Genomic DNA, 14,865 nt, shown 5'->3' on the forward strand with positions numbered 1-14,865 from the left:
AGGGAAACTGAACGCGAAACAGGGATTTATTTTTATATCAAGCAAACTATCATAAATTTTTCGCAAACATGAGAGAAAATTTCACGCTCCAGCTACATCTTTCAACAAACATTTGCTTTTTGCGATTCACCTACATACGTAACTGAATCCTCTCCCAATGGAGTCGTCCAAATGCTCAATTGTTCGAAGGATAAGCTTGTCGCTTGTTCAAGCTTCCTTCACCACTTGTACCTTTATTTTTCAACAAATGAAACACTGTTATTTTTCTTCCTTCGAGATTTTTTTCTTATCTGCAACGTTCACTTGAATGAATTACTGCACGCTGAGCACACGATGCTTTATAATAGCGCCTAGTCGTCGCTATACTAACTTCCCGACTGCCTTGAGTCGTCTTCGGTAAAAATAGACTATCAGAAAGCGACACCTCAGAAATCGGTGGCTGCTGCTGTATACGACATAAGTAATAGCACCCATTCAATGCCATCCCAACTTGTTGCAATTCTTTATCATATTATCATAATAAACAATGCAAACATTCAATAAAAATCTAGACTGCATAATATTCGAGATAAATGATGATCCTTGTTTGCAATTCAGTAGTTCGTATGTTAAATTTATAACAAATTAAAATATTAGTCTTTAAAATGATACTCATTTGCTTAAATACAAATCTATTGCTTTAATTTTAGATTAATAATTGCATTACTCTCATTATTTAAAACTAAACATTTTTATTATAAAACTTGATAAATTCTAAAAAGATATTCTTCCATTTATAAAATTTCAACTGATATCTATTTATTCTCATATATTTGTAAAATAAATTACATTTAGTCCCAATCATCACTATTGATGTCTTGTACGATATCTGTATTTTCTTTTGGTAAATCAATCTTGTTATTATCTTCATTAACTTTTAGTTTTTTCTTCTTTGGTTTGGAACGTTTTTCAGGTTTTTCCTCATTGGATTTTATTCTCATATCAAAGTCACTTTCTTCGCTACTATCGTCTATACCTTCAATGCCTGATTTTCCTTTCTTTAACTTTCTTATAGTTGGTAAATTATACTTAGCTATGTCTTCATTTTTTGTAAGTAATTTAAGTTTCTGTGACTGATAAATTTTTATCCATGACTCATAGAACTTCGATAGTGATGTACCTTGCGTTTTTATCTTGTTCTCCCAATTCTTTATTTCTGACATATTTTTTAAATCAAAAATGGTTTTATTGCGCTCTATTTCAATATACTTTCTATTCTCCTCAATTTTATCTAATAATTGTTTCATTTTTCTACAATAGTTTGCTATATGACATTTCTTCAAAAATGCCTTTAACTAGAAACAAAAATTAATAAATTGGTATATATATTTATATTAAAATATCATATCTACAAATCATTAAAAAAGGGTGGACAATATTTTAATGGATCTTTAATGGGTAGACAATAGGTATACAAATTTTAATTTATGAGTGAATTAAACTTAATATTATTAAAATTTATTTGATAAAAGTAAGAAGATAGTAATGCAACATACTAATAAGTTCTGTGTTGCTTGTTAATGCTATTATGAAATACACTATATAGTATGCATCTATCTTTGTATAATCTTTAAATTTCAATATTGAGCACTAGTTCAATGATTATATATTTTTTCCAACATGTAATATTGCTATACTTTACCACTTTATTACATTAAAATATTTATATCGAATAATGAAAAATATTAATTTTAACACATCAAAATTTCATATTGAACATCTTTGCTTAGTTTAACATTTATTAAAGATTTACAAGTAATCTCTTTTCTTTTTATACATATATTACATTATATTATAAATATTTAGAACTATTAGTTAATAGTAACTGTCTGAATATCAAAATTATTATACTCTATGAGAGTTCTTACACTTAATATGTAAAGTTAATAACTTACCTGTATTATGCATGGTACATATAAATCTGGAAAATATACTGTATGACTATCTTTTGCAGCATTCTCTAAGATAAGCTTGTATATGGTATCAATAACATTATCTTTAAAACCATTTTCCTGTAACTGAGACTTAGACATCCTTAAAATACAAATGAAAGGTATTGGCTTCATTGATACCGCCTTGTGTTTCTTATTGAAATCATAAGAATTTAATACCTATAAAAATAAAAAGTATCTTAATTTACAAAAATTAAATATTGTTTTACATATATTAAAAAAGACGTAAAATATTTTGTTCGCTTATAGTAGAAAAAATAATGGAAAATATTTTCGTTAAATAATTAAATTAGTCCTACTTCTTTGATATTATATATTTTATAAATACAGAATTATAAAAGAATTTATTAATATATATGTTAATATTTGTATTATTTATTGAAGTATTAGAAATGACGTTTATAATACTGTAAAATTAATACTAGAACTACTTCCTTTGTTTTTTTTAAATAAATAAATTTAATGTGTCATACCTCTATTAAGAATGGCAATATAGGTATAAATGTTCCAGTTTCTTTAGACATATCTGTTAACATTTGCAAACAATGAAATCTTAGAGGATAATATTGTGCAGTTGGTATTAGTTTAATTGTTCCTATAGTAATCTGCAAATATATAACATATATTAAATATTTGTTTGATAGCTAAATTATAACATTAAAAATGATACTACACACTTGTACAAGAGGATATAAAAGTGAATGTAACATGGAATCGCTCCTTGATAAATTTATTAATTCTGTCCAAAAATGTAATGAATTTATATATTGCCAATTATACACAGCTTGGAAATGTTCCTAAAAGAAGTTAAATATGAATTAACTTGTTAATACAAAATAATATTAAAAAGAAAACTATATATAGTATTTTGTTTTAAATACTGTTACCTTTCTCTTCAAAGTCACGGCATTTCTTAAATGAATAGCTAACTGTCTAATATATAAAAAAGCATGATTGTAAGCTAAATTATTATCCAACAAATATATTTCAGCTAAAGAATGTCTCATAAAATTAATTCCAGGTAAAGTTGTAAGAGACACAAATTTAGAATTTTCAACATATTTGACATACATTGTCTGTAACATATTAATTTAAAAAATGTCAATTATATCAAAATTATTTTCCTATATTTTTATCATATATTTTGGAGGTATTAATACGCTATTAAATTTTGTTTTTACCTTAAATAATGTTTCTAAAACTGATTCGCGATTACTGGTTGCAATACGTAATATACATAAAAAAGAAACAACTTGAACATTTTCTTCTCCACTTGACCAAAATTTCAACAACACCTTTAATAATGGCTTAATTAATGACGAAAAAGACTGTGTGTATGGTAACATTTGATGTAAATGTTTTAAAAGGATTGTAAGAATATTATGTGACGTTACATGTTGTAAAATCTGTGAATAAATAAACATATATATACAAACATATACACATATATGTCGTAAAGTAATTAGGATCAATGTCAAAATCAATATCAATATTTACCTTAATTAAATTTGTTAAATACGATTTAAGAATAGTCTTTACTTTTGCAAACCTTTTAACTTTATGAATTTGAATTTGAGATTCTGAACTTAATTTCAAATATCGTTTAAATGCGTCTGGTAAATATAATATACATAATTGGAAAACTCCATTAAACACTAAAAAATATTTCAATTATTAAAATAGTAAATATTTATTTACTACCACATCATAAGTTATGTATTAGAAAACATACCTACACCACCCTCTACTTTATATTGCAGAGAGTCTGAATCAGCAGATTCAGCTACAGTTTGCAATGCCGCATGAAAAGCTTCTACGGCACATTTAATTGTTTTCAATGATCTGAAAAGTTATATACAATTCCATGTACTATACATGAACAAACTAATATAACAGAAATATTTTTTAATTCTACAAATACCGTTAAAGTTTAATGTGTATAATATAAATGCAATATTACTTGTCTTTCTGAATTTCTTCTTGCCATGTTTTCAATAATTGCAATGTAACTTTTCTTTTATCCTTTACTTCATTATCTTGATCTATTTCATAATCACTTTCATCACTAGCAACCTAAGATATTTGAAATACATAGAAACATATTTTTATTTTTTTTTCATTCCAATACATAAATTATTTCTCCCTTTTATTTATATGTTTCACTTTCATACCTCTAAATGATGATCAGGTATATGTCTTGCATCGAATTTATCCAATGAAGATTTATTATCATTATCAATATCATCATCATCTGATATATCAAAATCTAAAAGATTTTTATCATTTTCTTGTAAATATGTATAAAACTCTGGATCTATATCCTTTAATTTCATTAAAGATTTCTTATGCTCTATTGGATCTATATCACTGTCACTGCTTCTTGCATCATCTTCGTGGATATCTTTATCTAATTCATATGTAAAATTTGTTGCATAAATAAACTGTAATTTTCTAATGAATTTTTAAGACAATATCTTAAATTAAAAATATCTTATTTAGGAATATATTTATGTCTATATTTAATCATGTGTATGTTGTATTTTTAACAATATGTCATATACAAACAATTTGATTCATACATTATGAGCAATATTTATATATAGAAATACTGAGATTGACTCAATTATGTTTAGCTATTTGTGTAAATTGTATACTTCAAAAAAATTACAATTTTTCTCAAATTTTCAAGGTATTACAATAAAATAAATTATTATTATTAAATCATTATTAAAAAATTAAATGACAATCATTATAAATTAGATACAACTGTTTTTTGTACAATGTAAATTAAAACACATTTTAACTTTTCTTTTTACAGTTAAGTATATAATTCATATTCCGAAATGATTTTTATTATAGCCTAAATTAATGAAAAAGCATTTTTCCAATTAATGTTATGTTTTAGTCATTTATATCACATATCTTGCATCAAAATGATGTGGAAACCCTCTTACTTTTTTTTACGGATTATTACCTTGATCATTATTATCACTAGCATTTATTTCATCTTCAAAATTTTGATTAAAAAAGTCATCTGTTGTTATATTACTTAATTGTTTCTTTTTCTTTGTGACAGGTTTTTTTGTTTTCTTTGTCACGACTTTTGCCTTTTTTATTTTCATGATTTAACTGAAAGTAGAAACAAATTAAGTATAAGTTTTTACAAATGATATTGAATAAATGTAACCTACAAAACTTCATTCGTCACTTTTTCAGTTTAGTATTATATTCTTGTACAACACATGATACATACCATATGAAAATGAAAACAAGGAAGAAGAAATATTTTTTACTTGTTTATTTACTGTTTCTGGGTTTTAACTACCGATGTTTACAATTCTAAATCGTTTTAGACGATATATCAATTTCCCACGTGCATAACCTGACATAAACACTTAATGTTGATAAAATAGAAACCGTCTTTAGCATCACATCCAAATTAGTCACTTTATTCAGGGATGTATCTATCTGCATTTTCAAAATTATTATTCCATTTGAGATCGGCATTTACACGATAATTATATGTGCTTTAAAAATATTTATGATATGAGTATAATAAGCTCAATCGCATTTATATGACATTATAAAAAATCCTTAAAATTTTGTTTTTAGTCAATTATTCGCAAAATCCACTAATAGATAAATCAAATAAATTAAAGTGATGGAAATATTTCAAGGATAATAATTAAAATGTGATAAACCTTTAAATCGCAACATTGTGAAACTTTATCAAAGTATTATGTGCATGATATTTAAATTCAATTTATTTTAAAGAGTTAGCAATAGAAAATTCATTATATGACAAATTATATAGATAAACAACATATTTTGCATTTTTATCTGACAATATTAGTTAGGTCATGACCTCGATTACTACGACCGACTGTGTAATGCTGATATATAACTTGTACAATATATACATTGGAGTGAATCATATCAGTGTATACATGTGTGTAAATTGGAGTAAAATAGAACACAAAATTGTGTAAATATATACATGTATAAGTGTAATAATATATGATATCATATATGACATGTACGTTTGGTGAGTTTAGTATACAAATCTACAGAGTGTATCACATTTAAACCATAAAAAAACAATTAAATATAAAGATATACAGTACAAAGGTAAAATAACCTTTTTCTTTTAAACAACTCGTTAGTTTAGAAAACGTCAAAACGACCTTGAATTTGTTTTATAAAATATGCACTAATTTGGTGCATTAAAATAAAAAAAAAACAATTAATTTTCCGTAAGAAAGATTAATAATATAGTGTAATAATATATACAAATACACATGTGGTACTAGGTGACTAATAGTATAAATAGGAATATTATTATTCTATGTTAAAAACTGAATCGAAAATATGTGATAAAAGATTTTATTTCCAAAAGAAAAATGGCCTTTGAAGATTAATTTAGTACACATGGACTTAAGCAAGTTTTATATCAACGAAGTTGTTTGTAGATTATCTGTATTTATATACAAAAAATATTTTTAATACGTATACATCAGATCGAATGACAAAATGTATTCTAGCAATTAAAAAATTGAAACGGCAAAATAAGCTTAGAAAACGTCGATAGAAACTTAATAAGGAAAACTCATACGCAATATGGATTATATATGCAGTAATGTGGATATTATTCTCAATAATATTTTAATTAAAAGAATTTTTAAAGAATAAATATTTTGTTTTATTCGATGCCCTCATTACTCAATCCATTTGATGTATGTATATATGTATCTATATGAACAGTAGTAACCTTTACGCACATGAAGCAAGATAATTTACAGTGAAATTTGTTAGGACTTAATCAATTATACGTATACTCGATATACTTTTAAGGTTATTTTTCTTGACGATAAAGTCCCGCGAACAAAATTTTCATTCTTGTTTCAGTTTTTCGTGTAGAATAACTACTTTTTTGGCTTTACCATTGATTACATTAACAAGTTATAATCAAAATATAAAACGTGAAGTGTGTTCCGTATCTTTATTTATATCTTGAAGTGTCAATCACGTTTATCGTTACAAGTCTCATATTATTACGCTACTGAATTTATTACGGATTAAATATCGTCGCAATTTTGTCTAATTTTTGCACATATGATGTTGATTTTTGTAAGTGATTTATTTCGAGTAGATACACAATATTTTGAATTTATTTCTATTTAGTGATATACTGGCAAAGCTCATATGGAAAAAATTGAGACAGCCTTTGTATCTTACTAGGCTACTGATATCGATTAATTTCTATGTAGTTGTGCAATTCATTAATTAAGATAAGCGATGGACAATTTATGGTCCTTATGGTTTGAATTTGGCGCGGATAGGTGTCACTTATAGAAAAAGAAAATAAATGTATTCATAATTCCTTTATTGATGATAGTAAATGATACGAAAAATTGACTTGTTAGAACAAATGTAATATTGTTAAAATAAATATAAATGAATTGTTAAAATAAAAATAATAAAATCTACAATGTTTTTATTAATTAATGGATTGTATAGCTGTATGGAGATTCAAAGAGCATCGCTTTGAGTAAGTACCTACTGAAATAAGAACTAATTAAAGTCAGTAAACAATGATACAGCGAACAACGTTTCCGCAAATATTTCGTTAACTGTGAAATAATAGACATCATATAGGCATATTTATTATATAAATGTGTAAAAAAGAATGAAGGCATTTCTTTTCGAATTTCACATAGTAATAAATTTTATTACCAATAGTTAACAACTGTATGGCAAATTGTTTATTATATAACTTCTAATGAGTTTAATTAGAAATATGGTATTAATTAGAAATTCTTTTATGGACGAATGCATAAAACACAAAATTACGTATAGTATATACGTATTTATTAATTCACATAAATTTTATATAACATAAATTGGTTTATACGAAAAGTTAAACTTCATAAGAAATTTAAATTTAAGTAGCCATGTCAATTGCCATGCAAATTGAAGTTGCATTATTAATACGTGTTTTGTCGTTTGGTATTAATGTCATATGTTTTAATTACATATATCCTCTATATATAGCTTAAAAATATGCGTTTAATTATTTTGTCAACTGTCGAAGTCATAATAAACTTGTGTAATTCAAAACAGGAAATACGATTAAACTGACTGAAATATTAACTATAATTATAGAATATATAATTATGAAATAAATATAATTGATAATAACAAGTACATACAGCAATATGTATCTTTCAAAAAATATATAAATTATTTTGTACAAATTAAAACATAAAAGTACAATTAAATAAAAAATAAAATTGCTTATAAGTGAAAAGATATTAATTTTTCATGTTTATCTTCCTTAATATTCTTGTATACAATAAGAAAATCTTTATTTCTATAATTTTCAGACAGTATATAAATATGCTATTATAAATATAAAAAACATAACAAAAATAAAGATAAAATTTTTAAAAATATTATTTTAGAAATCTTAATCGTTCATTCTAATTAAAAATCGTCTCTGAAGTCAAGTTTATGAAACAAAGTAAGTTGGTATAATGTTTACTTTGAATCTTTAAATTTCTTATATACACTTTTCATTGTTGTTTCTTATTTTTTCAAACAATAAGAAATGCTTTGTTTATTATGCGTAATTGATTAAAATATTTAATTTGACATGAGAAATGTAAAAACAATCTCATATACAGCAATAGTATAATTTATTGGTTTGTCCACTCGTGCGCGAATAATTAATGCGCGTTATGAAACACCCTGTCTGCCGCCAATGCAGTGTCTGACATACTGAAGGTTTGCATACAGTGGTGTATCACGCGTTTCCCACTCTTACAAATTCTTTCGACGTATCTTTCATGTTATCACTGCTTGTTCGTAATATTAAATATAAACCATAAAAAACAGAAAATGTATAACAATATCTTGAAGTTTTCTGTCTCTTTTCCTTTTATTTTCAAAATTTGCAATACGTGCTTTAAGTTATGTTAGCCACACATTATACATATTCTGACTATACTGTCCAAAAAATCTTACAAAGAACTGTCAAAATAATTCACTTTATATTATCACACATGAAATTTTGATTACATATTTGACAATTTTATTTCATATTTGACCCCACTTACTAATTCAATTAGAACTCAATCAATTAATTAATAAAAAATTAATTATTAATTTATCAAACACGCATATAACTAAGAGTAACTTTTTATAGAAACTGAGAAAAGGTAGAATAATAAATTTATAAAAGTTAATAAATCGTTATGCGGTGAAATCTCTAATATTTTTTTTGAAAATGTTTTTTTTCGATATATACAATTGTCCATATTTAGAGACAATGCATTATTAATGGACATTCTATTAATAGCACGAAAGCTGCGTAGTTATGATACGTTGTAGAATGAAATTTAATTTTAATCTTTATTTTTAGCAAATCATGACATATTTGAAATGTTGGTTTGAATAAAATGTTATCGTATCATCATTGTCGCGCCTTTACCACATACGGCCGTGAAAGAGGCATCGCGCGCGCATACTCACGTGTCCTCGGTTAGCTCGAACTAACGTATATAAACGATGCGTGCACTCAGTTCGAGGACTAAAACAGAATCGGATGGTGTTATAATGTTTCAGTGTGTTTACTGTGTTTCGTAAATCAATAAGAATTATTTGAGCATTAACGGTGTAACATAACGTACCAACAAATAACATGAACAGTTCGAACATCGATTTGGTTGATCAGCTGAAACATGCAGGAAAACTTTGGTATCTTGTTAACCCCTATGAAACTATCTTCGAATTCCCGCACGAAGTTCCTGATTATCAGCATCAGGTAACCGCATCTACATTTTATTTTCTCTATGAGTAATACTCCATTACAGAATTGTACATTTTAATACCTTTTTCTCTGTTTTGAATTTTTCAATCTGCGTTTGAATTAATATTAATTTATTAAAATGCACTAATTTGTTAAATATGCAGCCAATAATAATGTAATCTTTTTAATATCACTAGAATATTACTAGTATTAAAAAATTGAATATGAATATTTAAAATTAAATTAATATTTAATATTACTAGTGGTAAAGAATTTTGTATAATTCAATTTTCTAATTTTTTCTTGCGTTCTTATTTTTATGTAAACTGTGTACGAGCGTTGTGAACAGAGCCATTCATTGTTTTAACAGTTAATTTATTTGCAGATTATAGAAGTAATCAGTGCAATTGTACGTCGCATTACATGTTGCATTTCAGCATGAAACAGAGATATAAAGTGAAATGAATATCTTTTTACTGTTTTCTTTTTCATATTATTTTGTTCATGGATTATTTTTATAACATTATTATTAATTTTTTATTTCTAGTACTTTTTTCTATATTTTATTTCACATTAAATATGGACATAGAAATATTTTAATATATCGAAGAAAACAAAATTTCGCATATTTATGAACTTTATGAAAGGATAAAATGTACGATAACATAAACAAACGCTATCGTTGGATAATTACATCAATTAAGATAAGATTACTGTATATTATGTAGGTATGGCTGCCGTTCTTGGTTCTTATCATACTGGAGCAAATTATACTGATATCCAAAAAAAAGAAATTTCGCCTGAACGATCAAGTGACATCCTTATCTCATTGGATGTTTCAAGAAACTGGCCGGTAAGCATAGGTAACGTTTTATCATTCAGCTCTTATTATTATTTTCTTTTCTTTTTTTATTATTTATAAAATGTTTTTATAATTATTGTTTTTTTGCATTTAAGAGAAAAAATATTTCAAGTATCGAAACGTTACTATGAAAATGAAATGCGACGAGCAAAATCTCTCTTAATGGATTATGAAAATAATAAGGGAATCACTCTATTATTTTCTGTTATGTACTGTTATCGCTTTAGGAATTACAAGCACTTTCTTAATTATCATGCGACACAAAAATATTTTGATAAAATATATCAAAATATTAAAGTTTTAATAACAGTTTTTAAAATGATAGCGAGACATAATTTTCGAAAATAAACTTTATTTTGAACTAGAATTTGTGAAAATAAAGTTATCAATTCGTGTATTATACCTACTAGACATCAGAGGTCTCTAAGAATAGTATAGTTTAATTAATTATATATTTGTTTAAGTATAACGAAATGTACTTTGTTTTTATTTAAACAATGTTTGTTTATAGAATTATCGAGGAAATGAGACTGTTTCGTTTATCTTCAGTACTTTCCAACGGGTACTCGTGTGGTTGAACCATTGGAAGATACGAGATCTATTTGCACACTACTGAGCTGAATGCGTATTTTTAGTTGACACGTTGTTCTTTCTTTGCGCTGATGTATACTAAAGGGCAATGTAAAAATATACGCGAATTTATACTTTTCTATGCTTCCTTTGCTCAGATCGGATCAAGGGATATAATCTGTTATTTTCCAAACTCAAGTCACGATGTAGCATGATTTAATTTTGGAAATGAATAATTATTAAATAAGATAGCAATTACATAACTTTATAATAGATTTGTAATTGCTTGTTTAGCAAATTATATTAATTATATTTATTCAACGAAATATTCCAGTATTTTCTTCCGTGGTGCTGAATATTATGCATACATCATAATTTACGAGAGATATCGCTGGTGGAACCTGCCTTGGAATTCAGCATGGACTTGGTGTGTCACTGCCGTGGGGGTGGATTTCTGTTACTATTGGGTTCACCGCAGTAACCACGGTTAAATTCCTATCCAACCATGTGTGTGATTGTCGATCCTCTATTTGACAAATTTATAGTGTTTCTCGCCCGTTTACAGAGATACACTTTTTATGGGCTCACCATCAAGTGCATCATAGCAGCGAGGAGTTCAATCTCGCGGTTGGTCTGCGGCAATCTATTTTGCAACACTGGTGTAACTTCGTAAGTATCGCTCATGTTACATATACGGGATCCTGCGGGTCTCTCACGCTATAGGCAGACGGGTGCAATCGATGTTCTGCACATCTGCAATTGCGTTCCCATTAATATGTGATCAGTTTCATGAACGAAAGAATTTATCAAATAATTTGGAAAATATTACGGTAAAAGATAAAATCTCTGTTTTATTGAATTTAATCAAAAGTTTCTTATTTTTATTTAATTTAATATCTTTATTTTAGGAAAATTATTCTTAAAAGATTTGTATTTAATTAAAAATAAAAATTATCTATAATATTTAGCTAAATATGATATGTACAAATGATAACGATTGAGATAATTCTATGAAAATAAATGGATAAAAACAATCGTCTATCTGAATAAAAATCTAATTTAATTACGTGAAAAATAGCTGTATGATTTTAACATATATATATGAGAAACTAAAAGGTTGAGCAAATAATAATGTCGGTAGTTTTAGTATAAAATGGTAATCATTTAGTTTGAAATAAAAAAAATATGATTAAATAATATGTTATAATATTTATAAATAATATGTTGATTAATTTGTAATAAATAATTCCAATTGGAATTTTTAGTTTTAACTATTTTAGTTTTAACTATTTCTATCTATTTCTAGAAATTCATTGCTACTTATTGGTCAACCTAATAGAATATTTGAACTTTCTATGGTGGTTCTAATGTTAAATTAACTAAGGTTTAGTAACAGCATGTTTTGCAATGCAAGAATATCGTGATTTCTAAAAATAAAAATAAAATGCCATTTTGCAAAATTTTTATACAATTCACATTTCAAAGATATTGTATTAGATGGTTTGCAATATAAGTCGATGTTACACTGTAATGATAGGAACACGACGTAATTTTAAAAATGATTAAATATGAAAATATTATATCAAGTATTATAGAAATATTGATCTGCTTTCAGATATTATATTTACCTCTTGCATTACTTATACCTCCATCACATTTCATCGCTCATAATCAGTTTAATTTAATTTATCAATTATGGATTCACACGACTGTCATTGATGATCTCGGACCGTTGGAATTAATATTGAACACGCCAAAACATCATCGCGTACATCATGGTAAGAAATAAATGGCAACATATTGATTTTATATTTGATGGGATTATTGATTGTTATCATATATTATGAATAATACTACTATTAACTGCAATTATTGTATATTTTGCACAGGTTGCAATTTATATTGTTTGGATAAAAATTATGGTGGCGTTCTCATTATATGGGATAAGCTATTTGGAACATTCATGAAAGAAAAAGAAAAGGAGGAAATAATTTATGGACTAGTTGTAAGTCCTCGGTCTTTTAATCCTCTATATTTACAGGTGAGAAATTGTGAATTTGTTTGAAAAATTTTTCACTATTAGATCATATGTGTATTTTTGTATAATAAAAAAGAGTAGTTATATACAATGTGTAATATTTGTACCCGTAGTGGTAATGCAAATTATCTTTTTAGTATATATACATGGTAAAATATATCTGTAAATGGTTTTATTTTATTAACATGAGATATATCATTTGGTAAATTTTAATAACTGTTTTATTATGTTATAGATATTTTATACTGTAGAATTATTTCAAAAGAGTATACGGATGTCGAATCTCGCAGATAAGTTAGCTGTTATTTGGAAAGGTCCTAGTTGGTTTCCAGGCAGTCCTCGCTTAGGTCTGGATGAATATAAAATTAATGTGAGCTTTGCATATTATATATTTTTATAATACAACTGCATTATTAATATCATTACTGTTATAATTATTGTGACTTAAATTCAACTAACAAATACACATATTTTAAGTGTGTTATTTATTTTCTTAAAGTTTTTTATTTTTATATATTTTATATATTTTTTTTATTTTAAATATAAATCTATATTCTTTTACTTTTAGTACATTATTAGTAATGCAAACGCCGAAAAAAGAATCAGATTATAAAAAATAATAATTTTATTACTTATATGAAAATACAATGGATTAGCTGCAAACGTAAGATTTATCATTAAATCATATGTAAGAATATATAATTTGTTTTTAAGCATACCAATGAACTTACACAATTGTTGGTATGTAATAGTCAATACCGATATACCGTATATAAATATTAATTTGAATTACTAAAACCATGGAAACCGGTTTGATTAATTTTACTAAGATTCTTTTTCGCTGTATGATCGCTGAATCTCATAAGCATGAAATAAATACATTTGTTTTGAAGCATATTTATAGTAATAATAATCTTGTCATTATTTCTAATAGGTCACATCTAGGATCAAGTATGATAATTATATACCGTTATGGCAAAACGTTTATATAATTATACACTTTTGTCTAATATTTTATCAGCATCTTCAATTATATGACGAAACACAGGTGAGGATCACAATAATCTAACTATTCTATACATGTTTTAATATTGTAGTTATGAAAATATTTTAAACTTTGTCAAACATTTCTCAGACATATTAATGCTTCTGAAATATTAGGTACAAAATAATTAACAAACTTTCGTTTATAGGATTTAAGAACTATACCTTCTGGATTTATACTCATTAATAATTTATTTGCTCTTACTGCAATTGGTTTATTATTCGACAAATCGACATATGCCGGCATTGTAGAATTCATCCGATGCTTTATTTATTTAAGTTCCTCTACAATACACAATTCAATAAATTCATATATGTATTATGTATATGTTACTTCCTGTTGCATTTGGATCGTATATTTTCTTTTTAGAATAGTATCAAATTTTACAAATACAAGAAAGTAGCAGAGAAATTAATCTAATTTTATGAAACATAATGGAAATACTTGCATAAAATACATATTTAAGTTATACATAATTATTTTATCATATTCCTATTTATATGATAACTAGTACATTATTCAGTATCATTATAGACATTTCATAAACAATAA

General features: G+C 25.7%; 2 protein-coding genes across 2 annotated transcripts; one reads left to right on the plus strand and one right to left on the minus strand.

Annotated features, from left to right (window-relative positions):
• Window positions 1-830: 830 nt before the first annotated feature.
• Window positions 831-5,113, minus strand: Noc2 (Nucleolar complex protein 2). Its single transcript, XM_017912122.1, has 11 exons — window positions 4,966-5,113; window positions 4,163-4,398; window positions 3,952-4,064; window positions 3,724-3,833; window positions 3,489-3,646; window positions 3,173-3,397; window positions 2,879-3,067; window positions 2,669-2,788; window positions 2,465-2,596; window positions 1,935-2,150; window positions 831-1,334 (listed from the first exon to the last, which is right to left on the minus strand). Exons 1-11 carry the CDS (start codon window positions 5,111-5,113, stop codon window positions 831-833), a joined length of 2,151 nt encoding a protein of 716 aa, XP_017767611.1.
• A 4,459-nt stretch (window positions 5,114-9,572) lies between these two features.
• LOC108556107 (alkylglycerol monooxygenase) lies at window positions 9,573-14,865 on the plus strand. Its single transcript, XM_017912063.1, has 10 exons — window positions 9,573-9,813; window positions 10,527-10,651; window positions 11,565-11,716; window positions 11,796-11,899; window positions 12,846-13,008; window positions 13,120-13,271; window positions 13,504-13,638; window positions 14,203-14,316; window positions 14,462-14,560; window positions 14,848-14,865. Exons 1-10 carry the CDS (start codon window positions 9,691-9,693, stop codon window positions 14,863-14,865), a joined length of 1,185 nt encoding a protein of 394 aa, XP_017767552.1. The 5' UTR covers window positions 9,573-9,690.

The sequence above is a fragment of the Eufriesea mexicana genome, unplaced genomic scaffold, assembly GCF_001483705.2.
Source record: "Eufriesea mexicana isolate 0111107269 unplaced genomic scaffold, ASM148370v2 scaffold325, whole genome shotgun sequence".
NCBI classification, from domain to species: domain Eukaryota; kingdom Metazoa; phylum Arthropoda; class Insecta; order Hymenoptera; family Apidae; genus Eufriesea; species Eufriesea mexicana.

Coding starts and splice junctions, on each gene's coding strand:
- Noc2 (XM_017912122.1), bottom strand. CDS start 5,113: ATGAAAATAAAAAAGGCAAAAGTCGTGACAAAGAAAACAAAAAAACCT. Junction 4,399..4,965: donor TAGTGATAATAATGATCAAG/GTAATAATCCGT, acceptor CATATGAATTAG/ATAAAGATATCCACGAAGAT. Junction 4,065..4,162: donor TACCTGATCATCATTTAGAG/GTATGAAAGTGA, acceptor CAAATATCTTAG/GTTGCTAGTGATGAAAGTGA.
- LOC108556107 (XM_017912063.1), top strand. CDS start 9,691: ATGAACAGTTCGAACATCGATTTGGTTGATCAGCTGAAACATGCAGGA. Junction 13,639..14,202: donor TGGATGAATATAAAATTAAT/GTGAGCTTTGCA, acceptor TATTTCTAATAG/GTCACATCTAGGATCAAGTA. Junction 14,317..14,461: donor AATTATATGACGAAACACAG/GTGAGGATCACA, acceptor TTTCGTTTATAG/GATTTAAGAACTATACCTTC.